The 17182-nt window shown below is 37.6% G+C and overlaps 2 protein-coding genes across 7 annotated transcripts in view; one reads left to right on the forward strand and one right to left on the reverse strand.

Annotated features, from left to right (window-relative positions):
- The window catches only part of acsl1a (acyl-CoA synthetase long chain family member 1a), a 24074-nt gene extending 14796 nt beyond the window's left edge, over positions 1-9278 (forward strand). For 2 of the 3 annotated variants that reach the window (XM_028017572.1, XM_028017571.1), the window contains exons 3-21: positions 270-387; positions 474-538; positions 633-734; positions 1154-1253; positions 1340-1515; positions 1602-1634; positions 1803-1854; positions 1963-2036; positions 3397-3474; positions 4936-5070; positions 5195-5329; positions 5496-5591; positions 6073-6145; positions 6280-6368; positions 7047-7163; positions 7254-7397; positions 7500-7601; positions 7678-7749; positions 7914-9278. In XM_028017572.1, the coding sequence (XP_027873373.1) occupies positions 270-387; positions 474-538; positions 633-734; positions 1154-1253; positions 1340-1515; positions 1602-1634; positions 1803-1854; positions 1963-2036; positions 3397-3474; positions 4936-5070; positions 5195-5329; positions 5496-5591; positions 6073-6145; positions 6280-6368; positions 7047-7163; positions 7254-7397; positions 7500-7601; positions 7678-7749; positions 7914-8054 (1902 nt within the window). In that variant the 3' untranslated portion in view covers positions 8055-9278. Of the gene's footprint in view, positions 1-269; positions 388-473; positions 539-632; positions 735-1153; positions 1254-1339; positions 1516-1601; positions 1635-1802; positions 1855-1962; positions 2037-3257; positions 3336-3396; positions 3475-4935; positions 5071-5194; positions 5330-5495; positions 5592-6072; positions 6146-6279; positions 6369-7046; positions 7164-7253; positions 7398-7499; positions 7602-7677; positions 7750-7913 lie in introns of all 3 variants that reach the window. The other variant, XM_028017573.1, reaches the window with a different exon arrangement.
- Positions 9193-16874, reverse strand: primpol (primase and polymerase (DNA-directed)). 4 transcript variants are annotated; one of them, XM_028017577.1, is made up of 14 exons: positions 16282-16874; positions 14633-14825; positions 14456-14550; positions 14216-14354; positions 12655-12802; positions 12475-12571; positions 12270-12394; positions 11533-11695; positions 11332-11429; positions 10972-11058; positions 10524-10632; positions 10365-10441; positions 10209-10255; positions 9193-10111 (listed from the first exon to the last, which is right to left on the reverse strand). In XM_028017577.1, exons 2-14 carry the CDS (start codon positions 14804-14806, stop codon positions 9893-9895), a joined length of 1578 nt encoding a protein of 525 aa, XP_027873378.1. In that variant the 5' UTR covers positions 14807-14825; positions 16282-16874; the 3' UTR covers positions 9193-9892. The 4 variants fall into 4 exon arrangements, with proteins under 4 accessions (XP_027873378.1, XP_027873376.1, XP_027873377.1 ...); XM_028017575.1 differs by having other exon boundaries at positions 14633-14846; XM_028017576.1 differs by having other exon boundaries at positions 14633-14846; positions 16092-16874.
- Positions 16875-17182: the final 308 nt, after the last annotated feature.

Here is a 17182-nt window from a genome sequence, read left to right on the forward strand (position 1 = left end):
GTTATTTGAGCATTGAAAATACTGTTGTTGATTGGAACATCTGAAACTGCAGTTGGTTGCTAGTTTTGATGCATTTAAGGAATAGAATAAAACAAATCTGAATCTTTATTTGATCAGGAAAAATGACCAGATTCCGATTGGTGCCTCTTTGAAAAATGTTGTCAGTTATTGCTGACTCAGCAGACAAAAATGTTCATAGTCTTGATTAATTGCAGGGATGCAGGACTCATCATGTCATGTCTCTGTGGATGTTGTTTTGCTCTTCTTAGGGGGAAGATGGTGCCAGAAGGTCAGTCCTAAGTGACAGCGACTGCGAGTACATGACACATTATTACAGCGATGCACAAACAATATATGAGGTGTTCCAGCGAGGACTCAGGGTGTCAAGTGAGTTTCTGTGCTAAGATGTTGATTCTGAAAACACCTGAAGGGACCAAACGGAGTCAGGATACCATCTCTGTTTTCTGTGGTAGATAACGGACCTTGCCTTGGGTCGAGGAAACCAAACCAACCGTATGAGTGGCTGTCTTATCAAGAGGTAAGCTGCAGAATGCTGCTGAAAGGAAACGCCTGCTTGAACTCAAATGTGCTTTTTTTTTTTTTTTTTTTTTAAATGTCCTGTTTTTGACAAGGTCGTGGACAGAGCACAGCACATCGGTTCGGCCCTTCTTCACAGAGGTCACTTTCACACAGGCGACAAGTTCGTTGGCATCTTTTCACAAAACAGACCCGAGGTAACTCAAATGTTTGTTTCTTTTAATTAACAAGCCATTGCTTTAGTTTGATTTCCATTTGATATCAGTCTTCTTGTACATGCAACAATATCTTATATCTATTCATTTTCATTCAGTTTATTTACATATAGACTCCAATGAACAATATCTTCTGGCTAGTGGTAAAAATGTAATACTTTTTCAGCCTCTTAGCTCTGATGTACAGCAAAAAGCTGCTATCATGTGCTTTAATCTGTGAGTCGAATATTTAGAGACTGTAAACTTTAAAATTTCTATCATGTTTTGATTATTCATGTTTAACTTATTTTCTCTCCGTCCGTCTTTATACAAATAGTTGTATATTGTGCTTCTGATACGACAGGCTTTCTTCAGTGCAATAATAATATTGATTTAAATTAATCAAACCCATCTGCTCACAGTGGACGATTTCAGAGCTGGCCTGTTACACATACAGCTTGGTTGCAGTCCCGCTGTACGACACGCTCGGCACAGAGGCCATCGGCTACATTATTGAAAAAGGTACAAACAAATTCCTCCATCACATGCTGTGAACCAGGAACTGAAAAGTTCAACCACTCAGCGTGTCGTCTTTGTCTCTGTTTCAGCCACCATTTCAACAGTGATATGTGACGTAGCCGAAAAGGCTCGGATGATCCTGGACTGCATCAGCGGCCAGGGAAAGACCGTGAAGACCATTGTTCTCATGGAGGCTTTTGACAAGGATCTGGTGAGCCGAGGAACACAGAGCGGGGTTGAGATTCTCAGTCTGAAGGAGTTTGAGGTAAGGGTCTGACTTGTTTCTGCTCCATAAAAAAATGTAGACTTCTTCACTTATGTTGAGAGATTTTTGGTCTGTTTGTTTTTCAGGCCATCGGTGAAGCTAATCATCAGAGGCCAACGGTGAGTAGAAACAGCACAGATCCTCTGACCTGATAAACAAGACGTGGCTCCTGATTCTTAAGATGCTAACATTATTATTAAAACTCCATCTATAAGACATTACTATTACAAAAATGTTGCTCATTTTTTGATCCAAAAAATGAGCAACATCTGTCATCTTAACTACAGCCTCCCAAACCAAATGACCTGGCAATCATCTGCTTTACATCTGGAACTACAGGTAAGCCCAGGAATCAGGCTACTTGGATGCTTTTCAAACAATTATATTTTTTTCACACCACAGGATGTGTTTTCTCTATTTTTCTGAGTTTTTCTGTTTTTAATGCAGGAAATCCTAAAGGTGCCATGCTTACTCATGGAAATGTTATCTCCAACACCGCAGCATTCATGAAAGTAACACAGGTAAAAAAAAAACACAAGTCACCTTTAAGATTTTCACCTTTACTTCTCTCGCAATGAAATAAATAAAACTGAGAATATGTCCCTGTAAAAACAGAATTCTTAAGATTTTGTCATAATACAGAGGCTTGATAAAATATTCATGCCTTTTAGCGTTTGTCACAAAACAACTACAAACTTTAAAGCATTTCAATGGGAGTGAAACGATTTTAAGTGATATACCCACAAAGTAGTGCATCAGAGGTTTGTTAGAAAATGTGAATAAACACATTTTCTGAAAAGCAAGAAACACAGCAGACATATTAGGGACAAAGTTAGTTGATTTCACTTTTCAATCCTCTGCAAACCCACTAAGACATGTAGATTCACCAAGCAAGGAGATCATTAATCACTGCAGACACCCATGGTAACTTTGGGAAGCACCAGAGATCCACTATTACTCAGGGTGGGGAGCACCACGGAAACATGAAAAATCCTTCTAATTATAGTAACCATAATAACAACATGCTAAAAATAAAAATATGCAAGGCATGTCAATAGATTCAATACAAAAGTAGCATTTTTACTGAAGGAACATATTAATTTCCTGTCACTAGTCTTCCCCTGGTAGATCCTCTGATCCCGCCTCCCAGTGGACATTATCTGTCAATCACAAGTTTGGCCAGAATCTAGAACATTTAGAGTAGGAGTTCCTCATACAGCGCACAGAACTGGGACTGAATGGCTATCAACACCACTGCCAACAAGCAAAGCATTGCGACATCAGCACAAAGCATCATTTTCTTGGTGAAGCACAGTGAAAGCAGCGTCATGCTGTGGTAAGAAAACCGTCTACAGACTTCAGAAAATAAGAGGTTGTGGAGGAGGCTTGTTCCCCTTGCAACACAACAACAGCTAAAAGGTGCTGTCAGAGTTATGATCAAACGTTTTAGATCAAAGCATCTTCATGTTAGTCTCCACAAACCTTTCATAATTTTAATAGTAAAAAACAAAAATGTCATTCCACTTTATACTTATGCACTGCACTGCATTTTATCGCTGAACACTAAGTTGTAACGGAACAAAACGTCAAAACTTTCCAGGGGTATTAAAACTTTTTGCGAGGCGTTATTAAGTGTAGATGGATTAGTTTGATGCCATTTGCCTCTGTTTGATCTTCTCTGATTCCCTCTCTATCCTGCGCCCCCCCATTGCCCCCCTAAACCCATGTGACCTGTTGCTCAGGACACACTGAAGCCCAGTTCCAAAGATGTGCTGATCTCCTTCCTCCCTCTGGCCCACATGTTTGAGAGGGTGGTGGAGGTACAGTACCTGAGTGATCTGACTTGCATACCTGCATGTGTTTTCTTTGTGTCCCCTGCAGATACACTGCATGCTGAACCTCCATGACATTCATATATCCTATCTCCCGCTAGCTCACATGTTTGAACAGGTTGTGCAGGTATGTTGTGGACCTAATATACTGTCCTTAATATTTGCAACAATTTATTGTTATTAGTGGAGAACTATTTTTAGCTTTATAGTAAGGCTAACAAAGCCTCATTTTTTAATCCTTTTAACCAGCGCAGAAACTTGACGTCTGTTTAATTTACTTTTGGGGTCAATAAAGTGTTTTTGAATTGAAAGCTTTTATATTCTGGCAAATGAAGCATTGGCATGAGAGCAAGCAAGCAAATAGTTTATATGCCACTTGGTATATTTAAAAGATATGCAAATAAATCATGTTGTTCTTGTGGGAAAGATGTTGGTGAAGAGTTTCATACTTAAGATGTAGGAGATCAAACAACTCTTGGAAGGAGAGCAGAATCAGCCTCTGGATGACAGAGGCTACTTTCTGCCATTTAGAAACTAGAAATAGTTTTAATAATTCTGACAAAACAGGAAAAGATTTAGTCAAATTTAACTCCAGGCAGTGATGTGAAGAAAATGGTTATGTGTCTTTTCATCCAGTGCACGTAAATAACTTTTCCCAAGCGTATTTTTACTTGAAATTATGGAACCTTGAGAATCTCATACCAGGCTGTGTTCACTACAGACCCACTGCTTTGTCTCCTGAATGGGAGGATGTCAGCTGTAGGCATACACAGCTGCATTTGAAAATGTTGATATGGAGCAAGTTAATACAAAAGCAGCAGACCCTTATTGCACTACATCAGTGATCAGTTACTTCCAGGCTTATCTTGAGCAACAAACCCATCCTGTTATCCAACGGATAAACATTAAGAGGAAAAAGCAGCAATGTAACCATTTGATGCAACTGCCTCTCAGCTCTAAGCCATGCTGGGTTCCTTCCCAAGCACATCGGTGCATCTTCACTCGCTAAGCTGGCTGCCTTCTCCGGAGCTTCATGTGCAGCTTTTCTTCCCTAAGCTAATTTGGACAATTTTGTCCAATCATCCGATTTATTGGACAAAGTTGTGTGTGCAAATAAGGAATTTGACTTCTGTTTCAAGCACTCACAGCGTGTAGACATTAAGGCGAGATACATAAACTTTACAGGAAGTAAAATAACGGTTAAAAGGAACAGTGCATACATGTATGTGTCTGCACAGCCATTGCTCCTCTGCCAAGCAATGAGGTTCCCCCATTGTGCTGCCTTTCTTGAACCGTTATTAGCATCTCTGTGTTAAATGAGGTTTTATTTTAAGATAAGACCACCTGAACAAAAGTCAAGCAATCTGTATTCTTCACAAGTTCTCAAGTGGGTGCTCTAAAACGTGTGGCAGCATTAGTGTTTACTAAAAGTTAGAAGTTGGGTATGATGGAATAATGCCATTAAGTGTTAGTCCACAAACATCAAGTGATAAGATCAAAATTAATTTGTAGAATGCTGCCTTCTAGTGGACAAAAAAATTGCAGTTTTGATTCACCATAGGAATAAGTAGCATGTTTTCTTCGTCAGTGTGTCATCCTCATCCACGGGGCACGGATCGGCTACTTCCAAGGCGACATTCGACTCCTAATGGATGATCTGAAAACTCTGCAGCCAACAGTTTTCCCCGTCGTCCCGCGTCTCCTCAACCGCATGTTTGACAAGGTCAGACAACGCTTGATGTTTCTTCTATTACTCTGTCTCCCTTTGATGTATCTATCGTGTTGCTTTATGTAGTTCATTTACCTCAATGATGTGAAGAACTTGAGATATTCTCATTTCTCGACAGGTGTTCAGCCAGGCCAACACGCCTCTGAAAAGATGGCTGCTGGATTTCGCCTTCAGAAGGAAGGAATCTGAGCTGAAAAATGGGGTGATGAGAAAGGACAGCATGTGGGATAAACTCATCTTCAAAAAAGTACAGGTTAGAAAATAGAAACCGTATACTTTAAAAACATTTCACCAGGTCCAAGGTCACAGCATGCACAGCAGTAGATTGTCAGCACAGCTTAATGTAACCTTCTTGATCAACAAATTCAAGTCACATTCTTTGAAACATTTACACTTCAGCGTGAATTTAATCTCCACAGATGAGCCTGGGCGGCCGAGTCAGACTCATGATCACCGGAGCAGCCCCCGTCTCTCCAACCATCCTGACTTTCCTTCGAGCCGCTCTCGGCTGCCAGGTCAGTCAAACTCATCTGGATCACAACTTCTGTCTTTACCTGGATAGAAATATATTTATCATTCTGATTAGAGTCAAAGTGTTTTCATGAACTCTAGGCAGAGTGACTTGACTGGTTATAAGCAATATTGTACACTCTGAACACACACCTCAAAGAAAAGCATGGGGTCAGCAGCATCATGCTGTGGGAAGTATTTTTGTTAGCAGGGGCAGTTAAGCTGGAGTTAACGGGAAGGCGAATGAAGCTAAATTTGAGCCAGTGCTGGAAGAAAACATGACAGATCCTGGAAAAGCCTAGAGGCTGGAGGTTCACAGAAAATATTTCACTTTTAATTATTAATTTAATTTATTTATGGAAAAAGATACCGGTCCCCAAATATGATAAGTGGTCCATATAAATATTACTATTAACTGATATCACTATTTACTGAACTACTGAAGTTCACTTGACTTCACGTCACCACTAGCATCTTTTCTTACAGTTTTACGAAGGCTACGGCCAAACCGAATGCACGGCTGGGTGCACCATGTCCATGCCTGGAGACTGGTCAGCAGGTAAAAGTTTTGGTTTTCAGAAAGTGTTGCTTAAACTTTATGAGTTTATGAGTCAATGTTATGAGTAAATATAGCATCGGAGGACAAGAATGTGCAAACAAAAATGAAACTAAACATAAATGTCGCGTCCTCAGGTCACGTTGGGCCTCCTCTGCCATGCAATGCGGTAAAACTAGTGGATGTGGCAGAAATGAATTACCTAGCAGCAAATGGAGAAGGAGAGGTGAGGATCAACCTTTAACCAGGTGTTTTACTGGCTGATACCAATTTCCAGGATTCTCTAAAGTGCGATCTACTGATTACAGTTTTTTTTTTCCTTGAAGACTGTAAAACATACAAACTCATTTGTGTAAGCTTTGCTTTAATTCAACTGTTGAGTTTAGCAACTATTGACCATTAAATCTCAATGATGGAGATAAAAGTTCTGAATTCAACAGAATTTGAACAAATTGCAAGATTATTTCCATTTACACATCAAAGCACGTGTCCCTAAACTTTACCCAGTTTTCATTAAGTCCAAAACCAAAGTGCATTAAGGGGCACACTGTTAGTTGAGGTATTTATAGACCAAAATGGTGGCAGTTCTCAGTTTTGATGGATTTCATAAATAGAAAAAATCTTAGGCCTGAAAAAATAAATTATGATAGATGCATTAAAGCATTTTTACCATACTCTTATAGAAAGAAATCAACATAATCTGTGAAAACAGAAGATACCATCAAGTAGGTGCAGTAATTTGGTGAATAGATTAAAGAAGGTAAAGAAGTAGTGGTTAGTTTCTGAGTCAAAAGCCCTGATTCTTTGTATATTTAGAGACAATTGTCTTAAACTTGAGTGTTGAGGAGGTGGCTTTTTGCCTTTTGGCGTGATATTTCAATCTGTAACCTGTGCTTCATTGCAGGTGTGTGTCAAAGGACCAAACGTATTCAAGGGATACTTGAAAGACCCTGAGAGAACAGAAGAGGCAATCGACAAGGATGGATGGCTGCACACAGGCGACATTGGGAAATGGCTTCCAGTGAGCAAAACGCAGCTGCAACATAAAATTATGATTCAGAAAATGTGGAAGTTTTAAGCTATAAAAAAATGTGTTTTGGATTTGCTGCAGAATGGCATTCTGAAGATCATTGACAGAAAGAAACACATTTTCAAGCTGGCACAAGGAGAGTACATCGCCCCGGAGAAAATAGAGACCATCTATAACCGCAGCGATCCAGTAGCTCAGATATTTGTTCATGGGGATAGCTTAAAGGTTAATTATTCATCCAGATGCATTACATTTTAAAGAAATTGACCTTTTTGTAGTGCTACAACTATTTTGCTCCATTTAACTTTTGTCTTTCTTGTATTTTAGGCATGTCTGGTGGGGATAGTGGTACCAGATCCAGACTTTTTACCTATTTGGGCCAAGAAAAAAGGATTTGAAGGATCCTACCTTGAGCTGTGCAAGAACAAGGTTTGATTTAATAAACACTGCTGTCTAATCACACAACTCTAGATTTCAAGTCTGACATGTTTTTTTTCAATTTAAGGATGTAAAGGCGGCCATTCTGGAGGACATTTTGATTTTGGGCAAAGACGGTGGACTAAAGTCTTTTGAACAGGTATCTAATGTAAAATATTTCGTCAAATGTCAAAACACTTTGTAGAAGTGATGCAGCAACATATTTCACCAGTTTGAATAGACATGAAAGCAGCCTTTCAAGAAGATGTAGAACAAAAGGTAAACCATCTGCTCATTTATTCTGATCCCTCTGTTCCTCTGTAGGTGAGAGACATTGCATTACATCCCGAGATGTTTTCTGTTCAAAACGGTCTGCTGACCCCCACCCTGAAGGCCAAGAGGAACGAGCTCCGGAGTCACTTCAGAGAGCAGATTGATGAACTTTATGCCAAAATCAAAATGTGAGTTGGAACCAAGTAACTACCACAGCATGGCCAATCAAACAACCGCTTCTTGAGAAGATTCTGTGTATTTTGTCTACCTGGTGATAATTCAAGTGATTTTGTAGTTGTGTCAAACAAATAGGGCAACGAATGTCAACTTAATATCTGAAAAATTGCACAGTACTCTTGAAAATAGATACCTGAACTCCTCATGTCTTCACTGCCAGAAAATGTCAGCATCTAAAAAAAGTTTAGACTTTTTTATTCTAGGAGAAAATATTCTGAAGTGCTTTTACGTCAACTCAACCACAACTATTTATATGCCAAGCTATTTAATGATTTGGTGAGCTATTTAAGTTGGTATTTAATGTGATCACCATGCCTGTAAATAGTGTTTTTGTGCTGGAAAACTATATTTGTATGAAGATTAGCATGTCTGAGACTCTGTAGTTATCTCCTGCATTCCTCTATGTCTCAGCATTGAAGGCTGAAGGGTGGAGTTGGTTAGGATGTATAAAGAGAAGTTTAGTTAAGAGCCTGTTAGGGTTCATGTGCCTTTGTTTTTGTATAGTGCATGTAAAATACTTAAAGTAGCTGTATTGTACAAGCAGAGACGTAAAAAACAACACATGACTGACTTAAGATGTTAGTCATGATTAGCACAGATGTTTCCAAAGATCAGGTTTGAAAATACAAAAGGATAAAATAGAACATCTTTGCTGTAATATGATCAGCAAAGCTGTTGTCTCGTTGTGTGTCAAACATTTTTCAACATGTCACTTAAAGACCTTGTGCTGCTTCTGACCTTCCTCTGCTTTTTTCTGTCAACTATTCTGACAGAAAAAACAAACCACGTAACTTGAAGCATGAAACGACAGTAACTACTTTTTTTAGGACGGATAATAAAAGGCAGTGGATCAAATTTGGCGTCTTTGTAAATGTTCAGCTCCTCTCATTCACATACAAAAGTAAATCCGAAAATGCAGGATAGTAGCATTAAACCAATTAACTCAAGACAACACAGTTCACCTCAACAGCTTTACTGGTGAAATGTTTTTAATAAGGAGCAGTTTAGAACATAGAAATTATAAACTGAAATATCTGTACAGAGATTTATGGCATTTCTTTTCATTGTTTATTTTGAGTTGGTGAAATTGGTGAAAACTTGAAATTGTGGTAAATTTTAAAGATGTGCTGCTAATATTTACTAAAATGGTACTTTCCTGTATCAATTTGAAAGTTTTATTAAAAAAAATGGATGCCACAGGTTTCAAGATAAAAGTTTTTTATGCTTGTATTTATACATATATATATATATAAATATATATATATATATTACACGTTTAGAAGGAGGATGTTTTCTTGTGATCATTTTCTGGAAGACGGCATAGTTAACTCAGAAGTCTTTGTGTGATGGCCTGAAATCTTCAAGTTGCCTAAAAACAAAGTGTCTCATTTCAATTTAGAGCCATTCTCTGCACAGCTCAATATATCGTATCTCTTTGACATTATAAGCTCTGTTGCATTTTTATTTCTCTTGTATAAAAAATGCGGGAGGGGAATGAAATTTTCTTTGAAAGCATTGGATTGTTGTCCAATAAAATATCTTCTTTCAACATTTTTGTGAAGTTCTCTGTTGTGTTTATCATTTTATAGGACAACTTTTTGTTTATAAATCTATAAAATATGCGATTCTATCTGGACTTCAGAAACATTTAATAAACAGATTATTGCACATTAATAAAGTTATAAGAACATTAAAGTGACTGCAGTATTATTTTTTTTTTTACAAAAATGTGTACGATTTGTTTCGGTGTATGTTCTGCTGTGGCGACTGGAAACACCGATCTTAGTCGCCCGCTAGGAGTCAAAGTCTGCCACACATGTGAGTAGAAGCTCATCTGGGATCTCAGTACTTCTTTGTTCAAAATCATTCAGGCTCTTTAAAAATTCACGCTCGTCCTGCTCATCTCCCCACACTTCAGGAGTCTCCTCTGTCGGATGCATGGAGCTGTTTGGGGCCTGGCTGGGTTCAATGTTGCCAGAGTCGTCCATTAGGTACGCCTGATCCTCTTCATCCTGTCAGGGAGAAAAAAGACATGCTAACTCTGATACAAATACACAATTTATTTCATTTTTTATTCATTTGCTGTAACACAGATCGATATGAACTCACCAGAGTCAGGATGTAGCTGACACAGATCTCTTGTGGAAGTGGGAAACCTGCAACAGAAAATGCTTCCATCACCACTTTACAACTTCTTCCTCCATAGATACTTTTATTTTGAAATTTTTCATCCAAAAAAATTAAAAAAAAGAGGTCACCGCATACTTGAGGACCTGAAGTTCCTGCAGTCTGGATCATGACACTTCTGGTACCAGACTTCCTCTTTAAGGTCTACAATGATCCTGCAGAGGACGAGGCGGCCAAATGAGAACAACAGCAGCCCACAGACAGCACTCAGAGCCGGAAGCAAGGTGTCATACTTACATGATGTTGTTGCTCTTATGGAACCTGCTCACATTTCCACACCAGCGGTATTTGGCAATGTCATAGACAAGAAGTTGGTCTGCAGCAAAGTAGTTCCATCGTCGAATGCCTGGTGAGTTCAGGAAGACAGATTCAGAAATCTGGGCCCCAAGTACGTCCCTGACAACACGGTAACAACTTAATGTTGAAAAACCTACAAAATCCTTGAATTATAACATAGTGGTGCAAGATATTATTCCAGAAATGATAAATCAATGGTAAAAGACATTTCCCTTCTATAATAAAACACTAGTTTAAGGGATTCAATTGAATTTCGGCTAAAATTGAATGAGCAGAAATTCAATTTTCAAAAGATGTGTAGAAAGATTTTTTTTCTGTTGTTTTTTTGTTTGTTATTATTGGAAAAGTAAACAGGTTTTTCAGAAGTGCCTCTTGTGATCAGACTTACTTCCCTGAACTCCATCCTTTCTGACCAAGGCAAACACAAAGTTGTCTACTTCTTTGTAAGGAGAAGACAGGCAGCCAGAAAATGTGCCTGTCAGAAATAAAAAAGCAGTTTTGAGCGAAAGTATTCAAAGTAATTATAAAAAAAACAACATAACACTTTGCACCGTTTGCTCAATGCATTCATGCAAGCTAGAAAACTTCTATGACATATAAAACAAGGAATATTTACCATTTTGAAGGGGAAAGAAACTATCGAAGACTTTTCAACTTCACTGTTTAGCAGACGTTCAACACGCAGCAGTGTATAAAGATTTGTGTGATATGGAGAATAGAAATATTGTTAAATTAAGTTTGGCATTACCTTGATTTGAATCGAGTCCCTGCTGACTTTGTGCTGTTGGACTTTTAACATCTTTTGTTTCTGGGGCGTCCCATGTAAGAATCCTCTGGCCCGTGAAACTAATAAAAAAAAAAAAAAAAAAAAAACAAGTGTCGGTCCAAACGTCAACCACTTAGAAATCAAAATTTTTAAGTTTAAAACATTTCAAAAGCTCAAATGTACCTGACATTACACACTAAAGATGCCAGGAAGACATTTTCCTCAGCAGACTTTTCTATATCAGGTTTGGCAGTGAACTGGTTGTCTTCAGCCACGGTGAATGCTGCGTTCCTCCCCACCTTTGAGGACTTGTACAGCCGAAAGTTCCTGTTCTTGGTGTACACACCTGTTTGTGTAAATTCATGCTAGTAAAATCCAGACATTTAAGACATAAAAAATATTTACAAAGAGTCCACTGACATAAATTTTCCTTAGACTTATCACTCTAATGTTTATTCATGAGAAGAAATGCAAAAAATGTAACAATGCTAACAAGATTCTTTTAAAGTTCATTTGATTGACTTTAAAGCTTCTAATGATCATCATCTGTTTTCACCTTCCAAACCCTCCAGAGCTCTTTGGTCTTCTGGGAAAGGTTTCTTATCATAATCTAATTTAAAAACTAAAATTTGAGGTGATGATTTATTTTTTAATTTTGGCCCTATTCCCACCCACAGGAGAATTCACAAAGATCTGAGGGCCACAAAAAGCTTTGATGTTATTAAAACAAACAAAAAAAAGTTCTAATCAATATTTATTTTTGCTGTTTCTTGGAAAACTTTAGGTACATTTTTATCAACTTAATCCTAAAACCTGATTTTTTTAAACTAAAAAAATAAATAAATTTAAATACATTTAATATTGAGTAATTTGTTTATTTAATTTTGTTTTGTTAAATAAAACACTGTGGTTCGTCTCACCCAGATCAACAAAAAGACCGTTACGACCGTCCTTGCTTTTCACCAGCAGGAAGCTGAGATCTCTCACTTCCTGTTTCTGCCTTTTCGCATCTGGACTCTGAGCTAGTTCAGAATCAATATTTGTGCTGCAATGAGAAGAAGAAGAATTATGCAAGGTTATGACAAGTGGACATTTATTTTGATAAGTCTTAAAAAGAAAACAGACTGTCTGTTGTCTGTCAGTGAAATGTCCTCTTTATGAAGACGGCTGTCGCTTTTGAGCTTGCTTATCACGGGTTGAAGAATAGCATGGATGAATCTACCTAAAAGATAATAATAACAAATATCAGATCAATAATCAAAGGAAACCCCCCATTTTATGGTCTCCATCTGAGGCGCGACATACCAACATGGATGTTGTCTTTAAAAGCTGCGCTTTGTAGCATGAAGATAAGATGTCGACTGAACTTTTCCTCCGTGCTGGAATCCAGGTTCAGCACATTTTTCACAGAGCATTCAATCCCATAAACTTCCACCAACTTGTTGCAGACATACTGCCAACACACACCAACAAAGGCAGTGTTAAGGCAACATACTCAGGGGCCACTTTATTAGATACACCTGTTTATCACCTGTTGATTGGCTGTTCCCACAAACAGCCAATCAAGAGGCAGCAAGTGAATGCTGGGGAAGACGACTTCCTGAAGTTCAAATTGATGAGCAAAAAATTGAATTTTAGTGCGTTTTCTTGGTGTGAATATTTCTGAAACGTCTGATAACACATGACCATCACACTCAATTATTGGTTGGATTTTATAAAAATATTCAGAAATCTTCAGTTGGATGTACAAGAATGCCATGCTGAAGTCAGAGGAGAACAGGGAGACTGGTTCCACATGACAGAAAGGCAAGTGTAGCGCCACTCATTACAAATAACAATATGAGGAATAGCTGCTCTGAACATACCTGAGGTCAAACTTTCAACCAGATGGGCTGAAGCAAAATATTATACTGAAGGCCACACCTGTCAGACTCTTGTATTTACAGAAAACTGTAATTACAGGAAAACCCTATTTTTTTCCCCAAAACTACAGTTTTCTGTATCTGCAGGAAACTGAGGGTAGATTCCACAATTGTTCATCATAATTGAACTGAAAAACATTGCTTGGTCCAAAGAAATTTGATTCCAGCTGCAACATTTAGATGGTGGAGTCCTCTTGTGGCATAAAAAAAATGAAGTAATGGATCCATTCTGCCATATGTCAATGCTTCGAGCTGCTGGTGGTGATGTAATGGTGTGGTTGGTTTCTTGGCACACTTTAGCTTTTTAGTACCAGTTGAGCCCAGTTCAAGTGCCACAAACTTGTTGCGGTCCCTTTACGAACACAAAGTCTCCAACTTTTGATGCCTACTTCCAGCAGTGTTATGTCTTTCAAAGCTAAAATCAAACTAAACTAGTTTCTTGAAAATAATGAGTTCTCTGTACTCCAAAATGCCTCCACAATCACCAGTTTCACAAATCTGATCCTTTGAGATGTGGAGAGATGAGAAGATTGTAGCATGGATTTTTGTGATGCCACTATGTCCATATGTCAAAATGGACTAAAATTCCTGAGGAATGTTAATGACACCATATTGAGGCAATGCCATGAAGAATTAAAGCAGAGCTGAAGGAAAGAGAGGATCTAACCCAGTACTAGTAATGCAATCCTAACAATGTGGCAAGTGGGTTAGGAATAAAACAGCATGGCACTATTATTAAGCTTCACATTAAGCTTCTTTATAAAAAATTCTCACTTCTTATCAGCAATTGAATAAAATAATTCAACAATTAACTCTTATTAAAGGAAAATTTTCAATATAGACAAAACACCATTGGAAGTAGGACCTTAAGCAAACTGCATGATATGAATGTTAACAAGTCTGAGATGTCTGATTATTATCACGAGCATTCAAATGTTGCCAACCTTGATGAACAAGGAAACCATAGAGTTTCCATCAGACCCTTTGTTTGAGGGTTTGTGAAACTCCAAGTCAAAGTACAGCTTACACACCGCCCCCTCTGGTATCACCTCATAACAATGCATCAAGGACTGCGGGTACACCCTAGAAAATGTAGAGGTATAAACGGTCATTTAAGATTTTAGTTAGGTAAAAAAAGTCAAAAACAACAGAAAGTCAGTAGCAAAAACATTTATGTATATTACCTGTAATAATGCCACAGTTCGCTGTAACTTGTGACCAGGTAAATCCTTTGACCCAACGAAGCTTTTTCTTTTTCAAGTGCAAAGACATGAACAGCCTGTAAATCAAACAAATGACACGCGTCAGCTGCTTCCGCTCCACACACAGAGTAAACTACATGTTGCTCGTTAAAGAGGTACCTCTTTGCAGCTGTGAGCGAAGCTGATGGCCAGGTTTTGTCGAGGGAAGAGTTTCCAGACAGAGGAGGGCTGGTACGGCCACAGCCGAGGTTTGTACGGCGTCGTCAAGGGGTTCTGCTGAAACGACTGAGCCAGCCGCTCCACCTTCTTCAGCCTCTCACCCCACCTGCTCATCCTTAGGTCCTGGTAACCACTTATATGCAATTCAATGAGTCTGCAAAGAAAAAGGAGATGTTGCACAATTTTCTGTTCTAACAGGATAATCCCAAAATAAGAAGAAAACAGAGTTCAATTGGCCTTGGACGGAAATGCTAAGTGTTGGTAAACAATGACAATGTATGGCTTTGGTGAGTTAACATGTAACATTTTAAATGTGTAAAACTGATTTTCCTTCAGTGAGAAAATTCTGTTTTTACTTTTTAAAATGAGACTTTTAAAAACTTTGATCCTATCCTCTACTTTAGTAGCTAATGACAAGACAGCAGCAAGACTAAAAGAAGTTTCTCAGATTAGACTTTTTTTTAATCATTTAGCCTTTTTTGCAGGATTTACGAAGAAAAGTATTCATATTCCTTATAGACCAACACTACGGAGTGCATATTTGTGAAGAAGTAAATGGTAAATGTTTATTTTCTTTTACAAATAAAAATCTACAGAGTGCTGAATTAATTTATATTCACACCCTTTTACTTTCACTCCCTACAATAAAACCCAGTGCAACTTTTTACATTCAAAGGGACTCAATTAGTATAGACAATCTGTGAGTAATTTCATAAACCCAGTTGATCAGTGAAGGTCTCAAAAGGAACTCATATTGAAGCATCATGGTGCACTATATTAAATGACTTGTAAATTAAGTATTCATTCATTCATTAAAATAAAGTACATTCTGGTCAAAAAACTACATTTTTCGTGAAAATGAATTCTATCAGAAGGCCTGTTAGAGATGGCAGCAAAAAAAGCGAAAATTGGTTTTAGGATTGTAAAGGTTGCAGATCTCTCCTTGCTCACCTTCCAACAGGACAATAACCATAAACATACAGACAGAGCAACAATTATGATGTCAAAGCGTATTCATGTGTTAGGAAAGCCCAGTTAACGTTAAAACCTACATCTATTTAAGAATCAAAGACTGAAGTCCCATCCAATCTCACTGAGCTTTAACGCCAAGAAGAATGGGCAAAGATATCAGTCTTTATGTGCAATAATGATGGGAAACTCACCAAAACACTTGCAGCTGTGATTGCAGCAAAGTGAAGGTTTTATAATAAACATTGGATCAACATGTAACTGTTTCCTTCTACTTCACTGAGCCGCATTACCTTGTAATAAAATATATCAAATATGACGAAATATTGAATAAAGCAACAGAGAAGAATGTAGCATAAACTAAAAATGGTTCAGACACGTAGTTTTTTTCCCCCTATTTAAGGTAGATTTCAAGCAGAACTAAACCTACATTTTGGTTGAATTAGATTTGCGGTTGGAAAAGTAAAAATAAATAAAACTGAAGCCTCAAGAAGAAAAACTTTCCTCTCGGGAAGTAGTAATGAATCAACTTGTTAGCTTCAATAGTTTACAGTTTACAGACTCCGCTCCTAGTAGCTCGGTTTCTTACATTAACGCTATATTTACGAAAAAATGTCCACCTGTTTTCTCTGAGCCTCCTTCCAGCTTCTGTGTATAACTCGTTGCAAACAGATGTTTCTGTTTTGGCGCTTCACAAACCGGAAATGGGCTTTCTCTAGTCGCATGATTTAGCTGCAAATATACAACTCAAGTTTCAATCGTAAGCTCAACATTATCATCTCTTATAATGCCACCAACAGTCTCAAAATTAACAAATTGTATAAAGTTGTATGTTATTCGTTAGTCCAACGTAACCATAACTGTGTACATCCCCCCTCTCACATACTACATATGGTTTCGTTCACTAATACGTTTCCGGTGGAGCTTTTCAAAGAAAAAGCAACTCTAAAATTGATTTCTAACGTTGATCTTGATATCAGCAATTTCAAAAATGTTAGTTTAAAAAGTTTTTGTTGCATTTCCTGGACATTGTTGTCCAATATTGTGTGATAAAAATATATTTCTGGGAAGACGAAAAACAAGTCCAAATTGAGGTTTTCAGCATTAGTCCTGACACCTCTGAAAATTATATGTAAAAAGCATTAAATTAAATTAATCTTGTACTGCAGAGATGTAGTCTCATACCTAAGAATTGAAAAGCAAAGTTTAAATTTTGGTCATGACATTTATCCTCTGTGAGCCCAAACAAAGAAAAGATATGCCATTCAAATAATTTGGGCTAATGTGTGTTGATTTTCATCATAAGGAAATCTTGGCAACAAAAGTACCTAGATTTGTCTAGGTATATATATATATATATATATATATATATATATATATATATATATATATATATATATATATATATATAAATACGTATATATATATATATATAAATACGTATATATATTTAGAAAAATTATAAAAACAATTGGGAAGATGGTCTATGCACAACATGATAAAGAAGAATAACTAATGCTT

Source organism: Xiphophorus couchianus, chromosome 5 (genome assembly GCF_001444195.1).
Source record: "Xiphophorus couchianus chromosome 5, X_couchianus-1.0, whole genome shotgun sequence".
Taxonomy (NCBI): Eukaryota; Metazoa; Chordata; class Actinopteri; order Cyprinodontiformes; family Poeciliidae; genus Xiphophorus; species Xiphophorus couchianus.